Genomic DNA, 25,736 nt, shown 5'->3' with positions numbered 1-25,736 from the left:
AGCTGTCCTGAAACTCACTATGTAGACCAGGCTGGCCTTGAACTCACAGAGATCGCCTGCCTCTGCCTCCCGAGTGCCTCTGCCTCCTGAGTGTGCCACCACGCCCGGCTTGTTTATTCATTTTTATTTATGAGTGTTTATATCACATGTGTGCAATGCCCACAGAGGCCAGAAGAGGCCATAGGATCCTCTGGCACTGGAGTTATGGACGGTTGTTAGATGCCAGGTTGGTGCTAGGAACCAAACCTGAGTCCTCTGCAAGAGCCGCAAGTATACTTAACCACTGAGCAATCTCTCCAGCCTCTAGATTTTAATTTGTTGTTTTTTTTTGGTCTTTTTGAGACAGGGTCTCCCTAGAGCTCCTGCTGGCCTAGAACTCACTATGTAGACCAGGCAGGCCTCTGCCTCCCGAGTGCTGGGATCAAAGCTTGGGCCACCATACCCAGCAAATTTTAATTTTTAAAGGAACCTTTAGGGATCATTATCTTTAACAAGATTTATTAGCCAAAGATGGTATGAAAAACCTACTAAAGCTAGGCACAATAATGATGCATACCTGTACTTCGAGTACTCTGGAGGCTGAGGCAGGAGGATCATGAACTTAAAAAGTCAGCCAGGGCTACACAGTTAGACTGTCTCAAAAATAAATTAATCAGGGGCTGCAGAGATGGCTCAGTAGTTAAGAGCACTGACTGCTCCTGCAGAAAACCTCAGTTCAAATCCCAGCACTTACATGGCAGCTAACAACTATCTGAAACTCCAGTTCCAGGGGATCTGATGCCCTTTTCTGGCCTCCATGGGCACTTCATGACATGAGTGCACTTACATACATGCAAGGAATACATTCATATACACAAGAAAATAATAAATTAATAAGACAGCCAGTGAGCTGAGTGGTGTAGCACTTGCCTAGCATGTGCCAGGTCATGGTCTGATACTTAGTGCCACAAAAATTAAAACAAAAACAGTAAACAACCTGCAAATCTGGCCAGAACTGTTACACTTCAGTTTCATATTTCAGGAAACTTAAACGTTACTATTTTAAATTAAGCTCCTCAAAATATGTCTCCTATTCAGGGTAAAATTCACATTTACTGTCCCTCTTTGAATACAGCAATGGTCATGTTTTGTACATTTGACTTGTATCCACTCCTGTACCTCAAGATATCCATATGCTCAGCCTGTAGTGCTTTCTCTGATACAATCCTCCCGTCAAAGCTGTCAAAGACCAAAGCAATGTCCCAAGTGTTTTACTGTTAGTTTGGAATTGGGGCTAAACACTGGTGGTTTTAATAAAAAGCATCTAAGAGTAACTTAATTCCATCTAACTAAAACAAATAGGCAACTTTATATTAATATGACTTGTTGTATCTGGAGGATAAAGTCTACAGTTCCATGTAATACAAAGTACAGGTTGAACCAACATGTCTAATTCTGGGATTAAAGATAACTTCTTCATTCACTTGATAATCAGATGAGAAACAGTATATGGCAATAGGAGTTAAAGACAGACTTTGGAAGGGGACCAGGCCCTAACAACATGCAAATCAAGAACTATAGATACTTTCCTAGTTTGAGTCTGTGCTAATTTTTGTCTAGCTACTTCAATTAGATCATCCATCCTGTTAGCAGGTGTCTTAAGGTCATTCCCTTACATTTACTGAAACCAAATACACTTAAAGAGCACTGAAACTCAAATATCAAAACAAGTACACTCATGACTCTGAGTCACTTGCATCTATACTTTAAAATCATTGGTTTGAGATAGGAACTACTGAATTCCCTTCTGTTCCTCTCCTGCCTGCACCCCACCCCCTTCCTGTGCCATGGTCTGAGAACATCTTGCATGAGTTGGCTCTTTAACTATGTGGGTCGTGTGGATTGAAATCAGGTTGTCAGGCTTGGTGGGAGGCACCTTTACCGGCTGAGCCACCTCAATAGCCTTTTTTTGTTTTTATGAGACAGTCTACCTAGAGATGTAGCCCAGACTGGTCTTAAACTTCCATGCTTTTCCTGCCTCAGCCCTCCCAAGTGCTGAGTCACAGGTGTATGCCACCATTCCTGCTTCCTTTACCTCCGTTTCTTTGGAGACTCATACTGAAACAAAGGAAAAAAACAAAACAGAGAATTTGAATGACAATATTTTGGATACAATCAGCACCTAAACACCAAGATGCAAAGGTAAGAGAAGGAAGGGCAGAGAGTTGAGTTACACCCCCGCCCTTGGTGTATAGCTCAGGGCAGGCATGAATTAGGTGGTCCAGGTTGGCCTGAAATTTGCAATCCTTCTACCTTTACCTCCCAAATACTGGGATTATAAATGTGTGCCATCCTGTCTGATAAGAGGATAATTTTCAACCTTCCAATATGACCCTCATTTGAAAGCAATTGTTATCTATTATTTTGTGTGGAAATAACTCTAAAGCAGTTCATAGGCTCAGTCCCCTGTAATTACTATGGTACAGAACTTGATATAAAGAAAGAAGTCTGGCTGGGCATGGTGGCGCACACCTTTAATCCCAGCACTTGGGAGGCAGAGGCAGACGGATCTTTGTGAGTTCGAGGCCAGCCTGGTCTACATAATGAGTTCCAGGACGGCTGGGGCTACAGGGAGACCCTGTCTCAAAAAGACAGAAAAAATAAAAAAGACTGAGATGCCCTCTTCCAAGAACTACACCTCATTGTGATTTAGCAGGTGAAGTTTCTTGTTAAGTGTTGGTCAGAAGATATGGAAAGCTGAGAATCAGTTCCTGTCAAGGGTATAGCACATAGTGAATCAGATTTGGTAAGTTTGGTTCAGTGGACAAAGGCTAAGCCTGATGACCTGAGTTAGACTACCAGGACTCACATGGTGGAAGGAGAGAACTGACTCCCACAAGTTGTGCTCTAACCTCCGTAAATGTGCTGTGGCACACATGTGCTCACAAATATGCACACAAAATAAATAGAAATGTAATAAAAATTTTAAAAACACATAGTGAATCAAACATCTAACGGTTCCTCACACCTTAGCATTCCCAATCCAAAAGGGTTCAGAGCGCCTCCCCTGCAAAACCTCACATAAAAAGGGTTCAGGAGAAAAATGAGGCAAAACTCAATTGTCTTCATCATTCAGTTCTACCCTGCATCCCTATCACTTTGTATCATCAAAGGACAGCATAATCCAAAGGTCATGGCTGACTCTAAACATTGTTATGACAAAGCTTAGAACAATGAATAAGTTAGCTTTATGCTTCAAAGTTTAAAAAAAAAAGTTACAGGATTAGAGAGATGGCTCAGCGGTTAAGAGCACTGACTGTTCTTGCAGAAAACCCAGGTTCAATTCCCAGCACCCACACGGTGGCTAACAACTGTCTCAACTCCAGGTCCAGGGGATCTGATGCCCTCTTCTGACCTCTGAGGGCACTGCATGACATAGATGCAATTATATACATGCAGGTAAAATACTCATACACAAAAAAATTATTAAAAACAAAATTTTTTTTTAAATTACTGCTTTTTTCTATTACTAACAGAATGCAACTGTCTTTTAAAATCTTTGCTCCCCTGCTCCCAGGCCCATGCCAAAAGATAGGGTCTCTCTCAACTGTCCTGCTTCTACTTCCCAGGTAGTTCTGGGATTATAGGTGTGCAAAGATGGAGAAGGCAAGATGGAGGGAGGCAAGTGCCTCCATCTATGCCCAGCTCCATCTTTGATAAAATTTCTGTGACTACTGGGTGCCTAATCAAGAAAACAGGAAATTGCTGGGTGTGATGGCGCATGCCTTTAGTCCCTGCACTTGGGAAGCAGAGGCAGGCGGATCTCTGTGAGTTTGAGGCCAGCCTGGTTTACATAGCAAGTTGCAGGACAGCTGGGGCTACAGGGAAACCCTGACTCAAAAAAAAAAAAAAAAAAAAAAAAAAAAGTTATATTAAATAACCAGTTAGCTTCTTCTGGAACTTATCTAAAAAGATAACTATTTTTTGTTGTTGTTGCTTATTGTTTTACAAACAGGGTCTTATGTAGCCCTGGCTGGTCTTGAGTTCCTGAGTCTCCTGCCTCCACCTCTCAAATGCTAGGGTTACAAGCACCTACCACTATGTTTAGTTCAGCTCAAAAAGAGAACTCTCTCCACCACTCTTTTGGCAAGGGTGGCTTTACACATGCTAGGCATGTTTCTACTACTGGGCTACATCTCCAACTCAATTCTATTCCTTTTTAAGAAGTGACAATAAAGTTACACAGGCACTGAAAGACTGAATTATTCAATCATCCTGTCATACACATTAACCACAGGCACACTTTTTCTATGCTTTTCTTTTTTTTCATATTTTATTTATTATTTTTATTTTGTATGAGTGTATTGCCTGCATGTATGTGAGTGCACCCGTGTTGTGCAGAAGAGGGCTTCTGATTCCCCTGTAACTGGAGTTAAGGACAGTTCACAGCTGCCATGTGGGTGCTGGAAATTGAACCCCGGCCCTTTGCAAGAGCAGTCAGTGCTCTTAACCGCTGAGCCAACTCTGCAGCCCCTCTACACTTTTCTTAATCAACAATTAAGGAACAAACAAAAGCATCAAGAACCAAACTACTACAGAATTCCTAACCTCTCAGAACAGCTTTGTCAAAGTCTACTTATTGAAGTGGGACATGATATAGAAAGAAGAGAATGGAGAAAGGCTGGGTGAGATTTGTGTTGAATACTTACACCGACTTTGGGCTGAGAAGGCAATGTCCCACTTGCCTTCATGGTGCTCACTAGTTTGTTGAATGCAGTCATATCTCCATCTTTCTTGAGTTGTCGATTACTGGTTACAGAACTCAGGGTCTCCTCTAAATGCTCTGCCATGAAGGGAGTTGAATTCTTCACTTGCTGGTCTACCTTCAAGCCCTTGAGTCCTGCTTCTACCTCTTCTACTGAAAGCACAACCCCTGAATGTGCTGAAAGTTGAGAAAGTTCTGGTTACACCAAGCAAAGGGATGTTTGGTGGGAAATCTCTTTGGCTGTCATGACAGCTTAGATGCTGAGACTGGGAGGTTAAAACTATGGGGTATGAGCCACGTGTTGTGGTGCACACCTTTAATCCCAGCACTCAAGAGGCAGAGGCAGATGGATCTCTATGAGTTCAAGGCCAGCCTACTCTACACAGTGAGTTCCAGGTGCTGTGGCTGCAGGGAGACCCTGTCTCAAAAAGACGGAAAAAAAAAAAAAAAAACACTGGGCATGTGATGACACATGCCTTTAAGCCCGGGACTCAGGAGGCAGAGGCAGGGAGGGACTCAGGAGGCAGAGGCAGGGAGGGATTGAGGCCAGCCTGGTCTACATAGAATGTTCCACACCAGCTGTGGCTATAAGGAGACCCTATCTCCAAAAAAGAGTATGTGAACTTAAGACAGCTAGAACAGAGTCTCATATAACACTTACAGCTTTCCTTAAGTTTTTCTTTATTTGCAGACAAGCTAGAAAGAAGAGGTTTTAAATCCACTTTGGCTTTCTGTAGCATTTCTAAAATGTCCACTTTATTTTCAGCATGGTCTTCCAATGGTATAGGAGCAAAATAATTGCCCGAGTTCTGTCCAGGAGAGAGGATGGCTTGTTCCAGACCTGATTTTGTAAATAAACAGATCCAGAATTGGTCCCATTAAGCACAGAAACTTTCCTTCTACAGCACTAAAAGAAAAATTGAAGACTATTCAGTATCCAAAACCCCTTTGACCCTAATAAACCCCTAACAAAGGCTCAAGTCAATATTAAAGCAGCATCTGAAGCTATTTTACCTGCGAGTCTTTCCAGCTCTTCATGTGGTGTTGATCCAAGGCTGCTGGACCTGCTTCCTGACTGGCTTGGGTTCGAGAACCACCTGCTAAACCGACTGGCAGACACTGACCCTTCTCCCAAAACATCTTCTATCATCTAAAGAGAAAGGCAAAAGGGCTCTAAGGTTTCTAGATGGAAAAGCACACAAAAGTTCAAAATGTTAAGTCATTCCCTCTGAAACCTCCTGATTCTGCTGACCTGAAGGCATTTTCAAAGCTTATGATTTTGAACCTTGTTTCCCCTTCCTGTGCCTTTTCTGAGCCACTCAAACACAGGCATAACCAATCATATATTCTCTAAGCACATATAGCAAAATCTGTTACTCAAAGTGTTTTGGTTTTCTATCCTTTGCCACATTCAAAAATCTGTATTCTCAGGGGATTCAATTTCAAAACCTTGATCAGCACCAGAGTGACACAATCTGCTGCCAAGTTGAAACCCTTCAGTCAGACAACCATTTATGAGAAACAATGAAAGAAAACCCTGGCTTCCAGTCTGTGGACGTAGAGTTGAAAGGAACATCATAAATTCAACCTTGACAACCTCAAGAAGCCAAAAGGTAAAGATGCAGAACTGAAAATGATCATAATTTCCCAACCAAGTGTGGTGTCCCATACCTGTATTAGAGCACCTGGTGAGGTTAATTAAGGCAGGACAGTTTGAGGTCAACCTGGGCTACACATTGAGACTCTGTCTCAAAAAAGGAAAAACAGACAAGAAGGATAATTCCAAGTCAAAGTTTACAAAGTTTTAGAATGTGAAAGATGCCATTCTAAACTATCTCTAAATTGCTAGAACTTAATGAGGAATTTCTAAATGTTTTCTTTTAATAAAGGACAATAATGCTACTTTCAGGCACACTAATGTTGCATTATGTATAAAAGCATCATAAATGATGTTTTCCAGTGGAGGAAAAAAATGGAAGATTGATTATAGGCTAAACACAACCATCTTGGTAATAAACAGGAATTATACAAAAATACTGAAAGCTACAGTTATGCAAAATGTTTCAATGTCTGAAAATTTGAAATTTTAGGGCCAGTGAGATGATCAGTGGAAAAAGCATTTGCCATGAAGCCTGATAACCCAACTTTATGCCAAGACCCATATAAACGTGGATGGAGAGAACTACTCCACAGACTTGTCTCCTGGCTGCTATAGGCACCCTGTAGCACACGTAACCCCAGGTAAAGATAAACAAAATTTACAGGTAAAATTCTTTTTGTTGTTGTTGATTTTTCACAGGGTCTCCCTAGTCACAGCCCAACTAGAAGTCACACTGAAACAGGGTAGCCTTGATCTCGTAAGATCCACCTGCCTCTGCCTACTGAGGGCTGGAATTAAAGGCAAATGTCACCACACCAGGCATTTGAAGACAAAATTCTTAATCCATTGCAATTTTTTTTTGAAATTTTACATATGCCGAAAATGATGGCTTTACTTTTAACACATTTTCTGTTACCTTGCTAAATAAGTAGAGACGTCAAAGGCACACAGAACATGAAGGAGGGCAGGAACACAGAGCACCCAGACATGTTACTGACAAACTAGAGTGTGTGTAGCCATTAAAAAAAATTTTTATTATTTTTTAATCTGTATGAGTGTATGGCCTGCATGTATGTAAGTGTACCCCATGTCATGCAGTGCCCTCGGGGGACAGAAAAGGGCACTGGGTCCCCTGTAACTGGAGTTATAGATGGCTGTTACCCACCATGTGGGTGCTAGGAATCAAACCTGGGTCCTCTGCAAGATCAGCCAGTGCTCTTACTGCTGAGCCATCTCTCCAGCTCCTGTAAACTGCATCCACATGGTGGCTAACAACTGTCCATAACTCCAGTTCCAGGGGATATGACACCCTCTTCTGGTCTCCATAGGCACTGCATGACACAGGTGCACTTATATACATGCAGGCAAAATACTCATACACATAAAATAAAATTTAAATTTATTTGCGCGTGATTGGTATTTTTATGGCTGTCAACCTGTCCATTTCTTTTTTTCTTTTTCTTTTTTGTTTTTTTGGTCTTTTTGAGACAGAGTCTCCTGGTAGCCCCAGCTGTACTGGAACTCGCTATGTAGACCAGGCTGGCCTTGAACTCACAGAGATCCACCTGCCTCTGCCTCCCAAGTGCTGGGATTAAAGGCGCGCGCCACCATGCCCAGTAACCTGTCCATTTCTAAGGCAGCTCAATACCAGTGAACACAGCCCACAAATTCATATGCGAATTCAAATAGAGAGTGGATAGTCTCTGAAGAATGACATCTAAGGTTGTCCTTCTGTCTTATAAATAACCTGCATGAGCACGTGTGCATGTACACACACACTTTTTTCTTTTCTTTTTCACTTTTGAGACAGGGTTTCACTATGTAGCCCTGGTTGGCTAGAACTCTATATAGACCAGATAGCCTCAAACTTAGAGATCTACCTACCTCTGCTTCCCCAGTGCTGACAAGAAGAAACTTATCCTGTGTAAGTTACAAGTTCAGTGTCCACTATTTACTAGTTGTGTAACTGAGTACATTGCCTAAATTTTATGCCTATTTCCTCATCTGAAAAAAGAGAGGCAGCAATAAACCATCTGATGAGGGATTTGTGATTAATGTATAAAGATTAAATGACCTCCTACATATAAAGCCTCAATCAGCATCGTATGCATATTAATTATTTTTAAAAAGCTGAGACTTAGCACTTTGGATTAAGAGTAAATTCTTCCTCTATGCACATAGGAAGAATTTTGAAGGTACTCACATTTGGAGCTGTGTATAGGTCTGTGAAATGACTTTGTGCTGTGAAAGCTTTCAACAGTGAGATTTCTATCTTCTAAGAGATTGTAAATAACAAAAAGTCACTAAGTAGTTGATGCAAAAATAAAAAAAATATTACTCTCAGAAGCTGAGAATTTAAGAAGACTATGTAGTTTTACATTAAGTAAATGAGGTTCACATCTGCATATGACTCTTGAGAGTGACCAAAGGACAAAGGTTAGGAGACTGTGAGTGAGGGATCTAAGAGATTTACAAATTAAAATCATTGCTAGAACTGCAGGAGCAAACCAAGCAGCTAGTTTCCATGATGGATGCCGAGTGGTCTTCCACAAGCTCCTAAAATAGTGCTACAGAAAAAATGTGTTCTGGACCATACTGGCCTACACCATGAAGTTCAGAAAGTAGGATTAAATGCTTACAAGTTTGTATAGCAACTTAGTGTTGCTGATATTTGTGCTTTATACTATATATTGTAATGGAAAAGAAGCCTAGTTCTCTATCACAGTATTGCCCTAGAACTAACCTGTAGACCTGTACCCTAGCTGTGCCAGCTCTAGCTCATTCTGGGCGGCTACTTTTGGGTCTAGGGGAGCAGTCAAAGGACAAGGAGACAGGCCAATTCTACCTGCTCTGTTGGCACCAATAATCAGTTATAAGAAGCTATTTCATAGAACATCTTCACCACAAATAACAAAAGACCACTGGATGCCATGGTGAGTATCTGTGGTCTCAGCTACTCAGGAGGCTGAGGCAGAAAGATCACTTGAGTCTCATAGTTCAAAGCCAAGCTGGGAAACACAGCAGAAACTTATCACATTAAAAGGAGACTTTTTTTGGGGGGGGGGGGTCGTCTTTTTGAGACGGTCTCCCTGTAGCCCCAGCTGGCCTGGAACTTACCATGTAGATCAGGCTGACCTTGAACTCAGCGATTTGGCTGCCTCTGCCTCCCGAGTGCTGGGATTGAAGATGCATGCCACCACGTCTGACTTTGTTTTGGTCTTTTTGAGACAGGTTCTCTCTGTAGCCCCAGCTGGCCTGGAACTTGCTATGTAGACCAGGCTGGCCTCAATCTTACAGAGATCTGCCTGACTCTGCCTCCCAAGTGCTAGAACCAAAGGTGTTTCCCACCATGCCCTAATTCTTTTTTAATTAAATTTTTAAAAAAATGTTTTGGAGACAGCATTTCACTGTGCAGTCAGGTTGGTCTGGAACTTACTATGTAGCTCCAGCTAGCCTCAAACTCAAATTCCTTCTGTATCAACATCCTAAGTGCTGAGATTACAGGTATATACCACCATGCCCAGAATCCATCCATGTCTGTTTTTATTTTGTAAATGTGTGTGGTGTGTGTATATGCATGTTCCTGTGTGTGTGTGGGCGCATGTATGCAAGTGTAGGCCAGAGGTTGATGTTGGGCATCTTCCTCAATTACTTTCCACCTTATAAACTGAGGAAAGGTCTCTCACTTGAACACAGGGCTCACTGATTCAGCTAGTCTAGCTAGCCAGCTTGCTCCAGGGTGTTTGCCTCCACTTCTGTGTGCTAGGATTATAGGTGGGCCACCATGCTGACCCAGCCTATGGGTTCCAAGGATCTGAACTTCAGTCCTCACACTTGCATAGCAAGTGCTTTACCCTTCACCCATATTTATAAATGTGTTGTTCCACTCACCGAAGCCAAGCACGGCACCTTGTCAAGGTTAAAGAACTCATTAAAGTCAAATTCTCCTGGGGACTGCTCTGGCAAGACAGCATCCCTTGGTACTTCCTGGTCAGCAGAGGGTTCCTGGGCCAGGATGACTTCCACTTCGTCTTCTTCAGCCATCCCTCCATTGCACTCCACTAAGCCTGAAAATGGTGGACAGAAACCACCTGATGAAGCGTACACTCCAGTCTCACTCTATGGCCTCAGCCATTAATACACATACAGATGAGCCACATGTGATTATAAACAGACATCTTGTGTAGGTACTGTACTTCCTATACTAAAACATTTGGTACTACCCCTTTTCTGGAGGCTGGAGAGAAAAATTCTTATTAAGCACCCAGAATGTTAACACTGTAGGAGAAAGACTGTGGTTCTATTCCTAAGTATGTCAAGTTTCCTACAGTGCAGTGGACTCTTTTTTTTTTTTTTTTTTTTTTCCTGGTCTTTTTGAAGCAGGGTCTCCCTGTAGCCCCAGCTGTCCTGGAACTCACTACGTAGACCAGGCTGGCCTTGAACTCACAGAGATCCACCTGCCTCTGCCTCCCAAGCACTGGGATTACAGGCGTGCGCCACCATGCCCGGCTTGACTCTTTCTTTTTAAAATAATTTTATGAGGCTGGACGTGGTGGCGCACACCTGTAATCCAGCACTTGAGAGGCAGAGGCAGGCAGATCTCTGTGAGTTCAAGGCCTGTGTGGTCTACATAGCGAGTTCTAGGCTAGCTGGGGCTACTGGGAGACCCTGTCTCAAAAAGACCAAAAAAAAAAAAAAGAAAAAAATTATGAGTATGAGTGTTTTACCTGCATGTATGCACATGTGTGCACATGTGTGCAATATCTGCAGAGGCCAGAAGTGGGTATTGGATCCCCTGGAACTGGAGATAAGGATGGTTGTTAGCTGCCATGTGGGTGCTGATTTGAACCCCAGTCTTCTGCAAGAGCACCCAGTAGTGTTAACCATGGAGTCATCTCTCTGGTCCCCTCTTTCTTTTTAAAAGATTTATTTACATGTCTATGTGAGTGTGCCCCACCCCTCCAGCCCAGGACAGAACAGGGCATTGTATTCTCTGGAACTGGAGTTACAGGTTGTAAGCCACCTGATATGGGTGCTGGGAATGAAAACTGGGTCCTCTGGAATAGCAACAAGCACTCTTAACTCCTTAACTCAGCAATCTCCCCAAGCCCCAGAGTCTTTAAAAAAAAAAAAAAAAAAATTTAGTATTTTTATATGTATGTGTACATTGCCTACATGTATGTAAGCGGACCTGTGTCGGGCAATGCCCGACAGAAGAGGCTGTTGGATCCCCTGGAACTGGAGTTATGGACAGTTGTTAGCCTCCATGTGGGTGCTGGGATTCGAACCCAGGTCTTGTGCAAGAACAGCCATGTTCTTAACCACTGAGCAATCTCTCCAGCAAGCCCCCCGGCCCCCCTTTTTTGGTCTTTTTGATATAGTCTCCTTGTAGCCCAGCTGGCCTGTAAATCATTATGTAGACCAGGCAGATTCTTTTTCTAATAGAAAAAAATTTTTGAAAAATGTTTGCAAGTCTCTTCTTACAAATGAAGCCAAATTAACTGCTCTGTCTTTACACAGGCATCGGATATCACCACTTTAAGTGGGGGTTCAGCACTTACTATGTGAAACTTGCACAACAGCAATTTTCTCTAGTCTATTGGCTGACTGGAGCCCATCTCAATGTAAAGTCTGAGTATCACCCTTTCTAGGAAGCCTACCTACCCTACCTGTTTTTTGCCCTATGAAGCACATTTGTCTACCCAGTGAATTAATCACTGCCCTTCTTGTGTTAATTCTTAAGTTGGCTCTGAGTACTTCTCAGTTTATTACAGTATCTCTGGTGAGAAATATCTCTGGTGGGAGATGACCTGTTCTAATCAACTATGGCTTACTCTACCAGGGCAGATATATTAGAAATTCACTAATGCTCACTTCTTTTTAGGATGGGAAGATGGGGTAAGCAAAGTACCAGTTGCTAAAACTTAAGGTTCATACTACCTTCATTTTAGCCAAACTATGGGCAAAAAGCAAAACCATTAAGAGTTAAAAAAGAGAACAACTGGTCTCCATAGCGAGTCCAGGCCAGCTATGACTACAGGGAGATGCTGTCTCAAAAAAAGACCAAAAAAACTCAAAACAGGGGCTAGAGAGATGGATCAGCAGTTAAGAACACTGGATTCGAATCCCAGCACCTACATGGCAGCTAACAACTATCTGTAACTACAGTTCCAGGGGATCCAACGGCCTCTTCTGTCCTCATAGTCACAGGCATTACAAGACACGGGTGCACTTACCTATATGCAGGCAATACACTCGTACACATAAAATAAAAATTAAAAAAACAAAACAAAACAAAACAAACAAGGCATATATGAAGCCCTAGGTTCAATTCCCTAGTACTGTATAAAATTGGGCCTAGAAGTGCAGGCCTGTAATCTCAGAACTCAGAAGGTAGAGGCAGGAAGATCACAAATTCAAAGTCATCCTTGAATGCACAGTGAATTCAAAGTCAGATCCTATGTTAAAAACAAAACAAAGCTGGGTGTGGTGGCGCCTTTAATCCTAGCACTCGGGAGGCAGAAGCAGGTGGATCTTCCTGAGTTTGAGGCCAGCCTGGTCTACATAGTGAGTTACAGGAAAGCTGGGGCTACAAGGAGACCCTGTCTCAAAAAGACAGAAAGAACCAAAATACAAAACCAAAACTAGACAAAAAACTTGTGAGGCTGGGCATGTAGCTCAGAGTAGGCTGTCTAACACACAGAGGTCCTGGGTTTAATTCCTGTAGCACTACACACAAAAATTAGATTAAAAAACATGGGGCTGGACTAGAGAGATGGCTCAGTGGTTAAGAGTATTGACTGCTCTTACAGAGGACCTGAATTCGATTCCTAGCACCCGAATGGAGGCTAACAACCATCAGTAATTCCAATTCCAGGGGATTTGATGGCCTCTTCTGACCTCCACAGGCATTGTACGACACAGGTGCACTTATACACATTCAGGCAATAGACTCATACACATAAAATGAAAATAAGTAAAAACTATTAAAAAAAAAAACAGACAAAAAAACCCGTGGGTATGCAGAGATGGCTCAACAGTTAAGAGCACTGGCTGTGCTTGCAGAGGACCTGGGTTTGGTTCCCAGCATCCATATGGTGACTAACAACTATCCTTATCTCCACTTTCAAGGGATCTGACACCCTCTTCTGGCCTCCATGGGCACTGCATGCATGTGGTGTCTTGGCACTTACATGCAGGCAAAATACACACAAAATAAAAAACTAGTAACATGATAGGTGTGGTGACACATACCTTCAATCTCAGCACTAAGGATTATAGTGAGGTAGAGACAGGAAGATTAGAAATCAAGGTCATCCCCAATAACATACTGAGCTTGAAACCAGCCTGGGCTACATGAGACCTTGTTCACAAACCAACCAACAATGGCTGAAATCTATAATTTCATCTTGGTCATGGATAACATGTTTTCTAACAGAATCTTAATTTCCATCATTAGCTAAAAAGCCATACTGTCTGATGCTACTTTATTCTAATGGAGAGTGGGACAAAGACATATCTCAAAGACAAACTGCAAATCCTCCAAGTTACCTATCAATTTCCTGTATCATACAAGAAAATGTGACAATACCTACTGAATTTAAAGACTGTACAAAAAGACAGGAAATATGACTTCTCCCCCTTTTCTTGCTTCTAAATATATTCTATTAAGCTTATTCCCACTTAGGTTTTTTTTTTTTTTTTTTTTGGGGGGGGGCGTCTTTTTGAGACAGGGTCTCCCTGTAGCCCCAGCTGTCCTGAACTCTATGTAGACCAGGCTGGCCTTGAACTCACAAAGATTCACCTGCCTCTGACTCCCAAGTGCTGGGATTAAAGGCATGCGCCATCGCGCCCAACTTTTTTTTTTTTTTTTTTTTTTTAATGTATATGAATGTTTGGCCTGCATGTATGTAAGTGCACCTGTGTTGTGCCATGACTGTGGAGGCCAGAAGAGCAGATCAGATGCCCTAGAACTAGAGCAATGGATAGTTCTCAGCTTTCAGCTGCCATGTGGGTCTTGGGAATGGAACCTGGGTCCTCTGCAAAGCCAGTTCTCTTACCACTGAGCCATCTTTCCAAGCCCCCATTTAAGTTTGTCTTAACTTCATTGTAAGAACCAATCATCCACTATGTATTAAAAGTACATTCCCTTTCTATTAATATATGCCAAAAAGCACCCCCCCCTTTTATTTTCAACTAAGCCTGAAGGCTGGAAAGAACTAGATTTTATGAAGTGCCCAGTGGGGCCTAAGCTCTGATAAGCCCATTTCATCATCATGCTAAAGGTATGCCTTAGATACAACAGGCATAGTCTTTACAAACAGGCTATTCATTAAATTTTTGTCAAAGACCATCTGTTTTCAGGGCTGGAGAGATGGCTCAACACGTTAGGAGGCACTAGCTGCTCTTGCAGAGGACCCAGGTTTCATTCCTAGCACCAACATAGCAGTTGACAACCATCTGTATTCGACATCCTCTTTTGACCTCTGAGGGTATTGCAGTACATGAGTGCACTTACATACATGCAGGCAATGCACTCATACACATAAAATAAAAATAAATATTTTAAAACAAACAAAAAAAGACAATCCCTTTTCCTTTTTCATACTTTATAGTGACAGATAATCACTTCAGCCCTTGAGCTTCCATTGTTTATCATGACATGGGAAGTACCTATCCTGCATAGGACTGTGACAATGGTCACTCTACAGAAATACTAAAGTATGTACATAATCACTCAGCAAATGAAAGCCCTCTTTACTTTTACAACATTTTTCATCTGTGAAGAATTTTTACTTTCTTTATGAGACAAAGTCTCAATACAAAGCCCTGAAAGACTGAAACTCATCATAGAGCTGAAGTTGCCTTAAACTTGTGGAGAGCTCTCCACATACACAGTGCTCACAGGGTAATGTGACACACTTTTCTGTTTAGTATGGTAGACAGAATTTGATGAGACATAATAATCCACGCTAACTGAATTCTCACAAAGCAGTTTCAAAATTAAGTTGCAACACTAAAAACTGGCCAGTTACAATCGGTGCTCATCCCTAAATGTGCAATTAAACTACTAATAATCACATATTATTTTAAAACAATGAGCCTTCCTTCAAGTTTGTGCTGACCTTCCTTCACAGAGGCCGTCCTTCGCCTTGTTCTTTTTCTACCTTTGTGATCTTCTTCTAGCATCTTATCGTCGAAGCCAGTCAGTTCAATGGTTTCAGACTGACTTGTGGGTCCAGCTGAGAACCACTCTGGTTCTTCTTCAGTGTACGAATCATTTCTTCTACGTTCACCAAAGACACGTTTACTATCCCCAAACTCCCTCTGGAAAAGTAGAAAAAGCAAGACTAAAGAAACCAAAATTCCAGTCAAAGCATCTATACTTTTAAAAAAGTATTTATGCCGGGCGTGGTGACACATGCCTTTAATCCCAGCACTCGGGAGGGAGAGGCAGGCGGATCTCTGTGAGTTCAAGGCTAGCCTGGTCTACAGTTCCAGGACAGCTGGGGCTACAGGGAGACCCTGTCTCAAAAAGACCAAAAAAAAAAGTGTTTATTTTTATGGGGGCTGGAGAGACGGCTCAGCAGTTAAGAACACCGGTTGTTCTTGCAGAAGACCTAGGTTCGAATCCCAGCACCCACATGGCAGCTAGGAACTGTCCTTAACTCTAGTCCCAGGGGATCCGACAGCCTCTTCTAAACACCATGGGCATTGCACGACACAGGTGCACTCACCTACATACAGGCAATACATGCATATACATAAAATAAAAAAATAATAAGACATTTTAAAAAAGTATTTATTTTTATTTTCTGTGTATGAGTGTACTGCCTGCATGTATGTAAGTGCACAACTTGTGTACAATGCTCATGGAGGTCAGAAGAGGATGCTGGATCCCCTAGAACTGGAGTTATGGAGCCATCTCTCCAGTCCCAATACATCTGTACCATAATGAAGATATTAATGAATTAACGCTAAATAGTGAAATGAAGATAGTACACTGTAAAGTTGAGGCCATCACCATGCTGCTCTGCCACTGAGTTCCAGTTCTCCTTGTCCAGTTTAAGGGTGGGCAGTGTTGCCAGGCATGGTGGCGCACACCTTTAGTCCCAGCATTCAGGAGGCAGAGGCAGGTGAAACTCTGTGAGTTCCAGGCCAGCTGGGGCTACAAGGGAGACCCTTTCTCAAAAAGATTGAAAAAAAAAAAGTGGGCAGTGTTCATCTGGCGTCTCAAAATAACTGGCAGGGTCAGAGGGTCGCAGCTCAGTGGCAGAGCACTTGCTAACATGTGTGATGGCCCTGGGTTTGATTCCCTACCATCACAAAAACAACAAAAATCAAAGTAACCCAGTATAAATGAAGTGGATTTCAAGTTTCCAAGCACCGAGTTACCAAAGAATCTAGAAGACAAACCCTGAAACGCTTGTCCTTGTAGTCCCTCTCGCGGTCTCTATCTCTTAAGTCTCGCAGGTCCTTATCGTTAAGACGATGGTCCTTCTCAAAGGTCCGGGTAGAGATTATCCTCCCACTGCCAATCCTTCGTCCACCAAGCAGGCGAAGCCCATCACTGTCTTTCTCCAAAGGACTTCCAGAGCGTCGGGAGCTAACAGCAGCCGTCACGTGGCAGCCCCCTCCAAAGCTTCGTCTCTGTGGGCTGAGAACAACATCTAAGTCATCTTCTTTCACGCGCTCTCGTGGATCTGAAAAGATGCCAGAAAGAGAAGGTTAAGCAAACCAATATGGGTATTTTCTTCTCTAGATATTAATGTCCAGGACTGGTAGGAGAAGGGAAAAGGCTGAAAAAAGAGTCATCTCTACAACTGGGCTTAGCAGTCAGTTCAGTGTAAAAAGCATGTATTTATTATTTTAAAAACGTTATTATTTCCTTTGGGTTTTTTTTTTTTAGACGGGGTCTCCCTGTAGCCCCTGTTGACCTGGAACTCACTATGTAGACCAGGTTGGCCCTGAACTCACAGAGATCCACCCACCTCTGCCTCCCGAGTGCTAGGATTAAAGGTATGCGCGACCATGCCCAACAAAACATTATTATTTCTTTAATGTGTGTATATATAGGTGGGTGCCTCTATGCTATGGGACTCATGTGGAGGTCAGAGGACAATTTGTGGAAGTTAGGTTTTCTCCTTCCAAGTATGTCCTGGGTATAGAATCAGGTTGTCAGCAAGCAAGTGACCATTACCTGGTGAGCCATCTCAAACACCCTTTTTAATTTTGTTTTTACACATTTCTATAGATTTAAATAAGACAATCTTTTTCTCTCTTCAGAGCAGTAAATGTATTTCATAATAAATGGCTAATAATTATTTCATAATAATTTGCTTTTGACTCAAAGACCTTACCCATGTAATTTTTAGTCCACTAATAAAACAAATGTCAGTATTTGAAAAAAAAACTTAAAAAGTTGCCTCTTTAATAAAAAGTGAAAAGATGTATATTCACACAAAAAAAATGAACTATATTTATAGCCAGGTGACGTGGCCCTTACCTGTAATCTCAACACTTGGGAGGCTAAGACAGGAAGATTATTATTTTTGAGTTCAAGGCTAGCCTGAGTGAAAGTGTGAACTTGTCTCAAAACAACAATCAAAAAACCAAAAACAATACCAGGCAGGAAGACCCTGCAGCAAAACAAAAATTAACAACAACAACAACAAAACCAGGCACTGGTGAGATGGCTTAATAGTTAAGAACACTTGCTGCTCTTGCAGAAGACCTGGGTTCAATTCCCAGAACCCACATGGCAGCTAAGAATTGTCTGTAACTTTAGTTCCAGGGGATCCGACGCCCTCTTCTAGCCTCCCTGGCACTGCATACATGCAAGCAAAACATTCATACACATAAAATAAGAGTAAATTAAAGAACTTTAAACTTGGTTCCATATTCAAATTCTTTTTTTTCATATTCAAATTCTAATTTAAAGGCATCTTTATGTAAAACTTAAAGAGAAATTGTGGTGCTGAGTTAGGCAAAGTGTTTTTAATGCAAACCTGAAGTACTATACATTCAAAGCCCTGATAAACAAGGTCTGATCCAAGTTTAAAATTGTTGTCTGGGGGATGGAGAGATGGTTCAGTGGTTAAGAACACTGGTAGTTCTTGCAGAAGACCTGGGTTCAAATCCCAGCACCCACATGGCAGCCAACAACTGTCCGTAACTCCAGTCCTGGGGATCTGACAGCCTCTTCTGAACTCTGAGGGCACTGCACAACACGGGTGCACTTATCTACATGCAGGCAATACATGCATACACATAAAATAAAAATAATAAATAAAAAAATTTTTAATTGGCCTATTTCCACTATTGTATATTTAGGTTCCGATGTTTTGATCACTTTAATAAAGTCACTGTACATATCTTTAATTATTCTGTTAGAATAAATTGTTTGCAGGACATTACTCCACTCAGTGTTGTGACAGACTATGTATAAGAATCTTCTGTCTTAAACCATAATCAACTATATTTTCTTTGGTTTTTTTTTTTTTTTGGTCTTTTTGAAACAGGGTCTCCTTGTAGCCCCAGCTGTCCTGGAACTCACTATGTAGACCAGGCTGGCCTTGAACTCACAGAGATCCATCTGCCTCTGCCTCCTTTCATCAAGTTTCTTGACTGGTTTTTATATTGCCACACTTGCATTTCACCTATAAATACCTTTTCTAGTTTAAAAGTTCAAAATATAGAAGGTCAAACATTAGTCTCACAATTTCCAAATCCTGCATTCAGATTATAGTCCAGTATCAACTATAGGAACTGATTGATGCCTATGCATTTATCTTGTAAATTACAGGAAGCATGACCACATTACCTACCATGTCATTGAAAGACAATGGCACTTCTGTTTGTTTTGAGACAGGGTCTCTCTTAGCTTAGGCCTCAAACTCGGTATGTAGCTGAAAATGTGCTTGAACTTCTGATCCTCCTCCCACCTCCTGAGTCTGGGACTACAGACTTGCACTGTGCCTGATTCAGTGTTAGGCAAGCACTCCACCAACTAAGTTGTAGCCCCAGCTTAGTTTCTTTTCCTGTTTCTGTGATAAGATATGCTGACCAGAACAGCTTAAAGTTTATTTTATCTCAAAGTTCAAGGATACAATTCATAATTGGCAAGTAAGTCAAGGCAGAAATAGGTTGAAGGAGCTGGTCACAAGACGACCATAATCAAGCAGAGAATATAGATGCATGCTAGTGTTCGGCTTACTTTTTCCATTTTATACAGTCCAGGATTCCCCAGAGAACAGTTCCACTTACTGTTAAAATGGATCTCCCTACTTATCCTAAACAAGACAATCCCTCACAGGGATGTACTGGCTAAACAGTCCTTCACAGTTATGCCTGGAGGCTTGTCTCCTAGGTGATTCCAGATCCTGTGAAGCTGTCAACACTAACCATCACACCAGTTAAGACAAATTTTTAGCTGAAAAAGCCTAACTTGCCACAGTTATTTAGGAAGACTGTGACTATGACTTTTACTATGCTAATTAGAAAAACCTAGCTAAGGGGCTGGAGAGATGGCTCAGCGGTTAAGAACACTGGCTGTTCTTGCAGAAGACCCAGGTTCAAATCCCAACACCCACATGGCAGCTAACAACTGTCTGTAACTCCAGTTCCAGGGGATCTGACAGCCTCTTCTGTCCTCCGTGGGCACTGCACAGCATGGGTGCACTTACCTACATACATTCAATATTAAAAAGAACTTAAAATATTAAAAAGAAAAAAAAGAAAAACCTAGCTAATAAATCAGTTTTCTGATGATTTCTCTTCAGTACATAAAACTCTCATGGCCAACAAGGAAACCAAATCAGTGCCCCCATTTATTAATGACTATGTACTCACCGGCTATTCTGCGCACCAGGGAAGGGCGGTCTGTATCTGACTCTTTCTTCAGACTTTCCACTGGTGAGCTCCGCCCTGAAGCTGGGTAGAGAGAGGCATGCCACTTTTCAGGATCCCAGACACCATCACTACAGGCCAAAAGACAGCAACAGTTAGCATGTGCAGATGTTAACTCTAATAATTATAATTGCTAAACTTCTTCACGTAACATAGAAACTTCAAATATAAAACTTCACGGTTGCTTCAGAATGATTACCCTTTTTAAAAATGAAACAAAAACACATTTCTTCAACAATACTTTGTTGCTGATCACATAACACCAATAGGTACTTGAAAACCAGTGATCTGAACATAAATGAAGCATGTTGCCTATAAGCCCTGGGGGACAACAATAACTTTTTCTGTCTGCATAGATGGTCTAAGTACTGATGACTCAGTTTACTGAAGACCCAGTAAGAATAGAGGTGGTTTTAATCCTTTGACCCAAAGCACCCTACTACAAAGTTTGCTGTATTTTTTTCCCCAGAATTTCTTTGTACAGTCTCAGTTTTTCCCTAAGTAGAATACTTCTTAATTTTCTTTTATGAGATAGGATTTCACTAGGTAGTTCTGACTGATCTAGAACTTGCTATGTAGATGAGGTTGGCCTCAAACTCAGAGACCTGTCTGACTCTTCTTCCTGAGTAATGGGATTAAAAGTGTGCACAAGCCGGGCGTGGTGGCGCACCCCTGTAGTCCCAGCACTTGGGAGGCAGAGGCAGTAGGATCTCTGTGAGTTCAAGGCCAGCCTGGTCTACATAGTGAGTTCCAGGACAGCTGGGGCTACAGGCAGACCCTGTCTCAAAAAGACCAAAAAAAAAAAGTGTGCACAATTGCTAGGCATGGTGGCACATGCCTTTAATTCCAGCACTCGGGAGGCAGAAGCAGGTGGATCTCTGTGAGTTCAAGGCCAGCCTGGTCTACACAGTGAGTTCCAGGACAGCTGGGGCTACAGGGAGACCCTGTCTCAAAAAGACCCCCCCCCCCCAAAAAAGTGTGCACTACCATGTCCAGTTTAATTTTCTTTCCTTTTCTATTTGATGGGGATTAGATCTACAGGGATTCAACCAGTTTTCACCCTTAGCTATCACCATTCCTTGAAAAAGTCAGTCAACACATCTCAAATCCTCACAACAGAGGAGACAGTATCTATCTCCTAGGGTCTCTGAGGATTACCTGGAGTCTAAGAGTCCAACAAATTCTCATTCTCAAAAGAAGAGAAACAGAGTGAAACTCTCTTTTCTACATCTCTTTAGTATGATCACTAGGAACAATACCTATTTTAGCCTAAAAGCTATTATCTCTGCTCAGGATAATTTTATTTTATGCAAAGAAAAATAGCTTTAATGATAAATTTCAATTCTTTTTCCTAAGAGATCAGGCTGGCCTTGAATTCACAGAGATCCACCTGCTTCAGCCTCCTGAGTGCTAGGATTAAAGGTGTGAGCCATCATGCCTGGTAAGCTTTACAGTTTTAATGAAAAACAAACAAAACAAGCCTATCTAAGACGCAGGAAGAATCCAAGCCATTCAAAATAACCACTATTTCAGTATCACTATTAGGAGAATGCAGTGATCCATCTAGTCCCTCTGAACAGTCCATATATAGGTTTTTTGTTTTTGTTTTTTTGTCTTTTTTTGAGACAGGGTCTCCTTGTAGCCCCAGCTGTCCTGGATGGAACTCACTATGTAGACCAGGCTGGCCTCGAACTCACAAAGATCCACCTGCCTCTGTCCCCAACATATACAGGTTTTAAAAGTGTCTACGTTTAGGGGCTGGAGAGATGGCTCAGCGGTTAAGAGCATGATTGCTCTTGCAGAGGACCCAGGTTCGATTCCCAGCACTACATGGCAGCTACGAACCATCCTTAACTCCAGTTCCAGGGGAATCTGAAGCCCTCTTCTGATCTCTGAGGCATTGTATGACACGGGTGCACTCACATACATGCAGGTAATTTGTATGAGTATACACATAAAATAATTTTTTAAAAAAAGTATCTATGTTTAGGCCAGGTGTGGTAGCACACAGTTTTAATCTCACTACTTGGGAGATAGAGGCAGGTGTATCTCTGTAAGATGGAGGCCAACCTAGTCTACAGAGCAAGTTCAGGCCAGCTGGGGCTACATGGAGACCCTGTCTCAACAAAAACAAAACAAAAAGTTTTGTTTAGGCTGAGGATGTAGCTCAATAAGAGTATTCCTCTACCATGGGTAAGGTCCTGAGTTCTAGCCCCAGTACTGGGGTGGGGGACGAATGTGGCCTACTGAACCAAAAAACTAAACATAGACACAGAAGAACCACCCACCTTCATAAATTAAGAAATTACTAAGGTAACCATAAGAAATACAATACAGGGTTATGACAGATTTTGAGACAGTTTTTAGCTATATTCTCGTCACATTAAAGCCCTTTACTTTTTCTAAAGGCACCTAAGACACAGTAAGGCTACTGGGAATAGTTCTTTGACAAAGGGCTCAGAGCCCCTCAACCAGCATCCCCAAAGCAAGGTGTTGCAGGAGTACCTTCAAGACTCAGGGATGAGAACTAGGTTCAAATATTTGTTCTGCTCTTTATATGACTCTGACCAAGACATTTTCTAGTCTTAATTTCATTCCTAGTTGTGGATGTCTATGTTCCTAATTCTTGAGATCCCTCCCTCACTCATATTACCAAAGAACTCCTTCCAAATGTTTTTTAATTAAAAAAAAAAAATTATTAGCGGTTGGAGATTTAGCTCAGTGGTAAAGCGCTTGCCTAGGAAGTGCAAGCGCAAGGCCCTGGGTTTGGTCCTCAGCTCTGGAAGAAAAAAAAAAAGTTATTTTTATTTTGATGTCTTTAACCTACACATATGTAAGTGTGCCACATGTGTGCAATGCCTGTAGGTACCAGAAGAGGGAGTCAGATCCCCAGAACTGGAGTTACAGAAGGTTGGTAACTGTAGTGCAGGTGCTAGGAATTGAACCTGGGTCCTCTGCAAGAGTAGCCAGTGCTCTTAATTGCTGAGCCCTCTCTCCATCCCCACCCCCAACAACATAATTCTTAATGACAATCATACCTGTCGTATTTTTCAGAGAGGCATGATGGCCTCTGTTTGGAATATGGGCGTTCTTTTATATCCAAGAGCTCCTCCTAAAAAGAGAAATCAAATGAGGATTTTGAATCACATTTCTGAAGCCACATACTTGAAATTTATTTCAGTTTAAGCACTTAACACAGAGTCTTTGTGGGAGTAGGGTAAGGTTTGAGACAGTTTCTCAAGACTTGCCTTGAACTAATTCTCCCACCTCTATCTCCTGAGTGCTGGAATTATAGACACATGCCACTATACCTGGATTTTACACAATTCTTAGGACTAGCGTTAGATCAGAAATCTTTTCAAGAAGCTCAAAATGTCAAATAGTGGGGATGGAGAGATGTCTCAGCAGTTAAGAACACTGGTTGTTCTTGCAGAAGACCTGGGTTCAAATTCCAGTACCCACATGGCAGCTAACAACTGTCTGTAACTCCAGTCCCAGGGGATCCAACAGCCTTCTGTCCTCCTCGGGCATTGCACGACACAGGTGCACTTACCTACATGCAGGCAATACACACATACACATAAAATTAAAAAAAAAAAAAAAAAGAGTCAAATAGTGACAATGACTACTTAATAGTGACTAGTTCATTTTTTTGAGACAGGGTTGCACTGTGTCGCCCTGGCTAGCCCAAAACTCTATGCAGACCAGGCTGGCTTCAAAGTCAGAGAGATCTACCTGCCTCTGCTTTCTGAATGCTGGGATTAAAGGTGTGTGCCATCAGGCCCACTTTGACCAGTTTCTTAGTAAAAATCATTTCTTATACATTGCTGTCCATGGGTAACAGGTCATAGTTCACAACACTGAGTGCTCAGTAAGGCATGGAAGCTCAGCCTCATAGAAAACTTCTGCTAATTTCACTGCTTTTAAAAATATTAATTGCTTGCTGGGCGTGGTGGCACATGCCTGTAGTCCCAGTACTTGGGAGGCAGAGGCAGGTGGATCTCTGTGAGTTCAAGGACAGCCTGGTCTACAAAGTGAGTTCCAGGACAGCCTGGTCTACATAGTGAGTTCCAGGACAGCTGGGGCTACAGGGAGACCTGTCTCAAAAAGACAAAAAATAAATAAATAAATAAAAATTGCCAACTTACAAAGGACAGTTTTTTTTTTTTTAAGGATAATAAAACTGCAAGAATGAAAAAAGCACAAAAAAAGCACTCGTATACTTTGAACCTTTTTCTTTCATTTATTTCTGTGTGTCTGTGCAAGTATAAGCCTGTGCATGCTGAGAAGCCAGAAGACTTCAGATCCCTAAGAGTTGGAGTTAGATATTTTCAGGGACACCCAGCTCATTATGTGGGTGCTAGGATCTGAATTCTGGTCTCTATGATTGTGTAGCAAGTGATCTTAACTGCTGAGCCATCTCTTCAGCCCCTATTACTATTTTCTTTTGTATGAGTATGTGTATGTAGTGTATGTGAATGTGTATTTGCAAGTACACATGGAGGCCAGAGGTTGACACTAGGCACCCCCTTTGATCTCCACTTTAATGAGGCAGAGTGTCTTGCTGAACAGACATGGCTGATTCCTCTAGTCTAGTCAGTCAGCTTCCTCTGGGAATCCCCTGTGGTTCTCAAGTGCTGGGATTATAGATAGGCCAGTATGCCTGCTCAGCATTTTTAAAATTGTGTGAGAGCACATGTGGAGGTCAAAAACAATCTTGTGTAGTTGGTTCTCTCCTTCCTCCTAACACAGGTACTGGGGTTGACCTCAGGTCTCCAGGCTTGCACAGTAAATACCTTTATCTGCTGAGTCATCTCACCAGCCTACTGTCCACCTTTTAACCCAAGTGATGGGGGGTTGGAACATCTGAATGCTTGAACTCATGTTTGCATAGCAAGTGCTTTACACACTGAGCCATCTCTGCATATACTATTTTTTTTAAAGCTTTATTATTTTTATTTTATATGTATGAGTGTATTGCCTGCATGTAAGTGAATGCATCCGTGTCGTGCAATGCCTTGGAGTTCAGAAGTGTTTCAGATTCCCCTGGAACTGGAGTTAAGGATAGTTCATAGTCGCCATGTGGGTGCTGGGAATCGAACCTGGGTCCTCTGCAAGAGCAGTCAGTGCTCTTAACTGCTAAGCCATCTCTCCAGCCCCCTGCATATATACTATTTTTAAAAATATTCACATACTAACCTTCTTGGATGTTTAACAGACATACTTTGAGGCCTATAATAATTTGGTCAGAGGGACATAAAGGACAGTTTTTGCTCCTTGCCCTCCTAGGTTGACTAGTTAGTTCCAGGGGACTATGAGCATCTCTCAAAATGTCCTGTAATTGTGGTGGGTCACCTGTCCTCTTGATCAAGGAGGCCGAGGAGACTGCACCAGATGGACTTGAACCAGTGTCCAGTCTACAAAGAGGAGGGTCAACACAGAGCAAGCATTTCCTCCATGCTTCCAAGTGAAGCCAACCATGGT

The 25,736-nt window shown here is 42.1% G+C and overlaps 1 protein-coding gene across 4 annotated transcripts in view; it reads right to left on the bottom strand.

Moving 5' to 3' along the window:
- The window catches only part of Eif4enif1 (eukaryotic translation initiation factor 4E nuclear import factor 1), a 54,981-nt gene that overhangs the window by 11,603 nt on the left and 17,642 nt on the right, over window positions 1-25,736 (bottom strand). For all 4 annotated transcript variants that reach the window (XM_029567345.1, XM_029567346.1, XM_008841007.3 and 1 more), the window contains exons 3-10: window positions 23,291-23,364; window positions 20,196-20,323; window positions 16,761-17,047; window positions 15,470-15,671; window positions 10,236-10,411; window positions 5,759-5,894; window positions 5,406-5,585; window positions 4,689-4,921 (exon numbers count right to left, since the gene is read on the bottom strand). In XM_029567345.1, coding sequence (XP_029423205.1) covers window positions 4,689-4,921; window positions 5,406-5,585; window positions 5,759-5,894; window positions 10,236-10,411; window positions 15,470-15,671; window positions 16,761-17,047; window positions 20,196-20,323; window positions 23,291-23,364 — 1,416 coding nt within the window. The remainder of the gene's footprint in view (window positions 1-4,688; window positions 4,922-5,405; window positions 5,586-5,758; window positions 5,895-10,235; window positions 10,412-15,469; window positions 15,672-16,760; window positions 17,048-20,195; window positions 20,324-23,290; window positions 23,365-25,736) is intronic.

Source organism: Nannospalax galili, unplaced genomic scaffold (assembly GCF_000622305.1).
Source record: "Nannospalax galili isolate Female #2095 unplaced genomic scaffold, S.galili_v1.0 scaffold259, whole genome shotgun sequence".
Classification (NCBI taxonomy): Eukaryota; Metazoa; Chordata; class Mammalia; order Rodentia; family Spalacidae; genus Nannospalax; species Nannospalax galili.
This window is presented reverse-complemented; position numbering and strand designations above follow the sequence as displayed.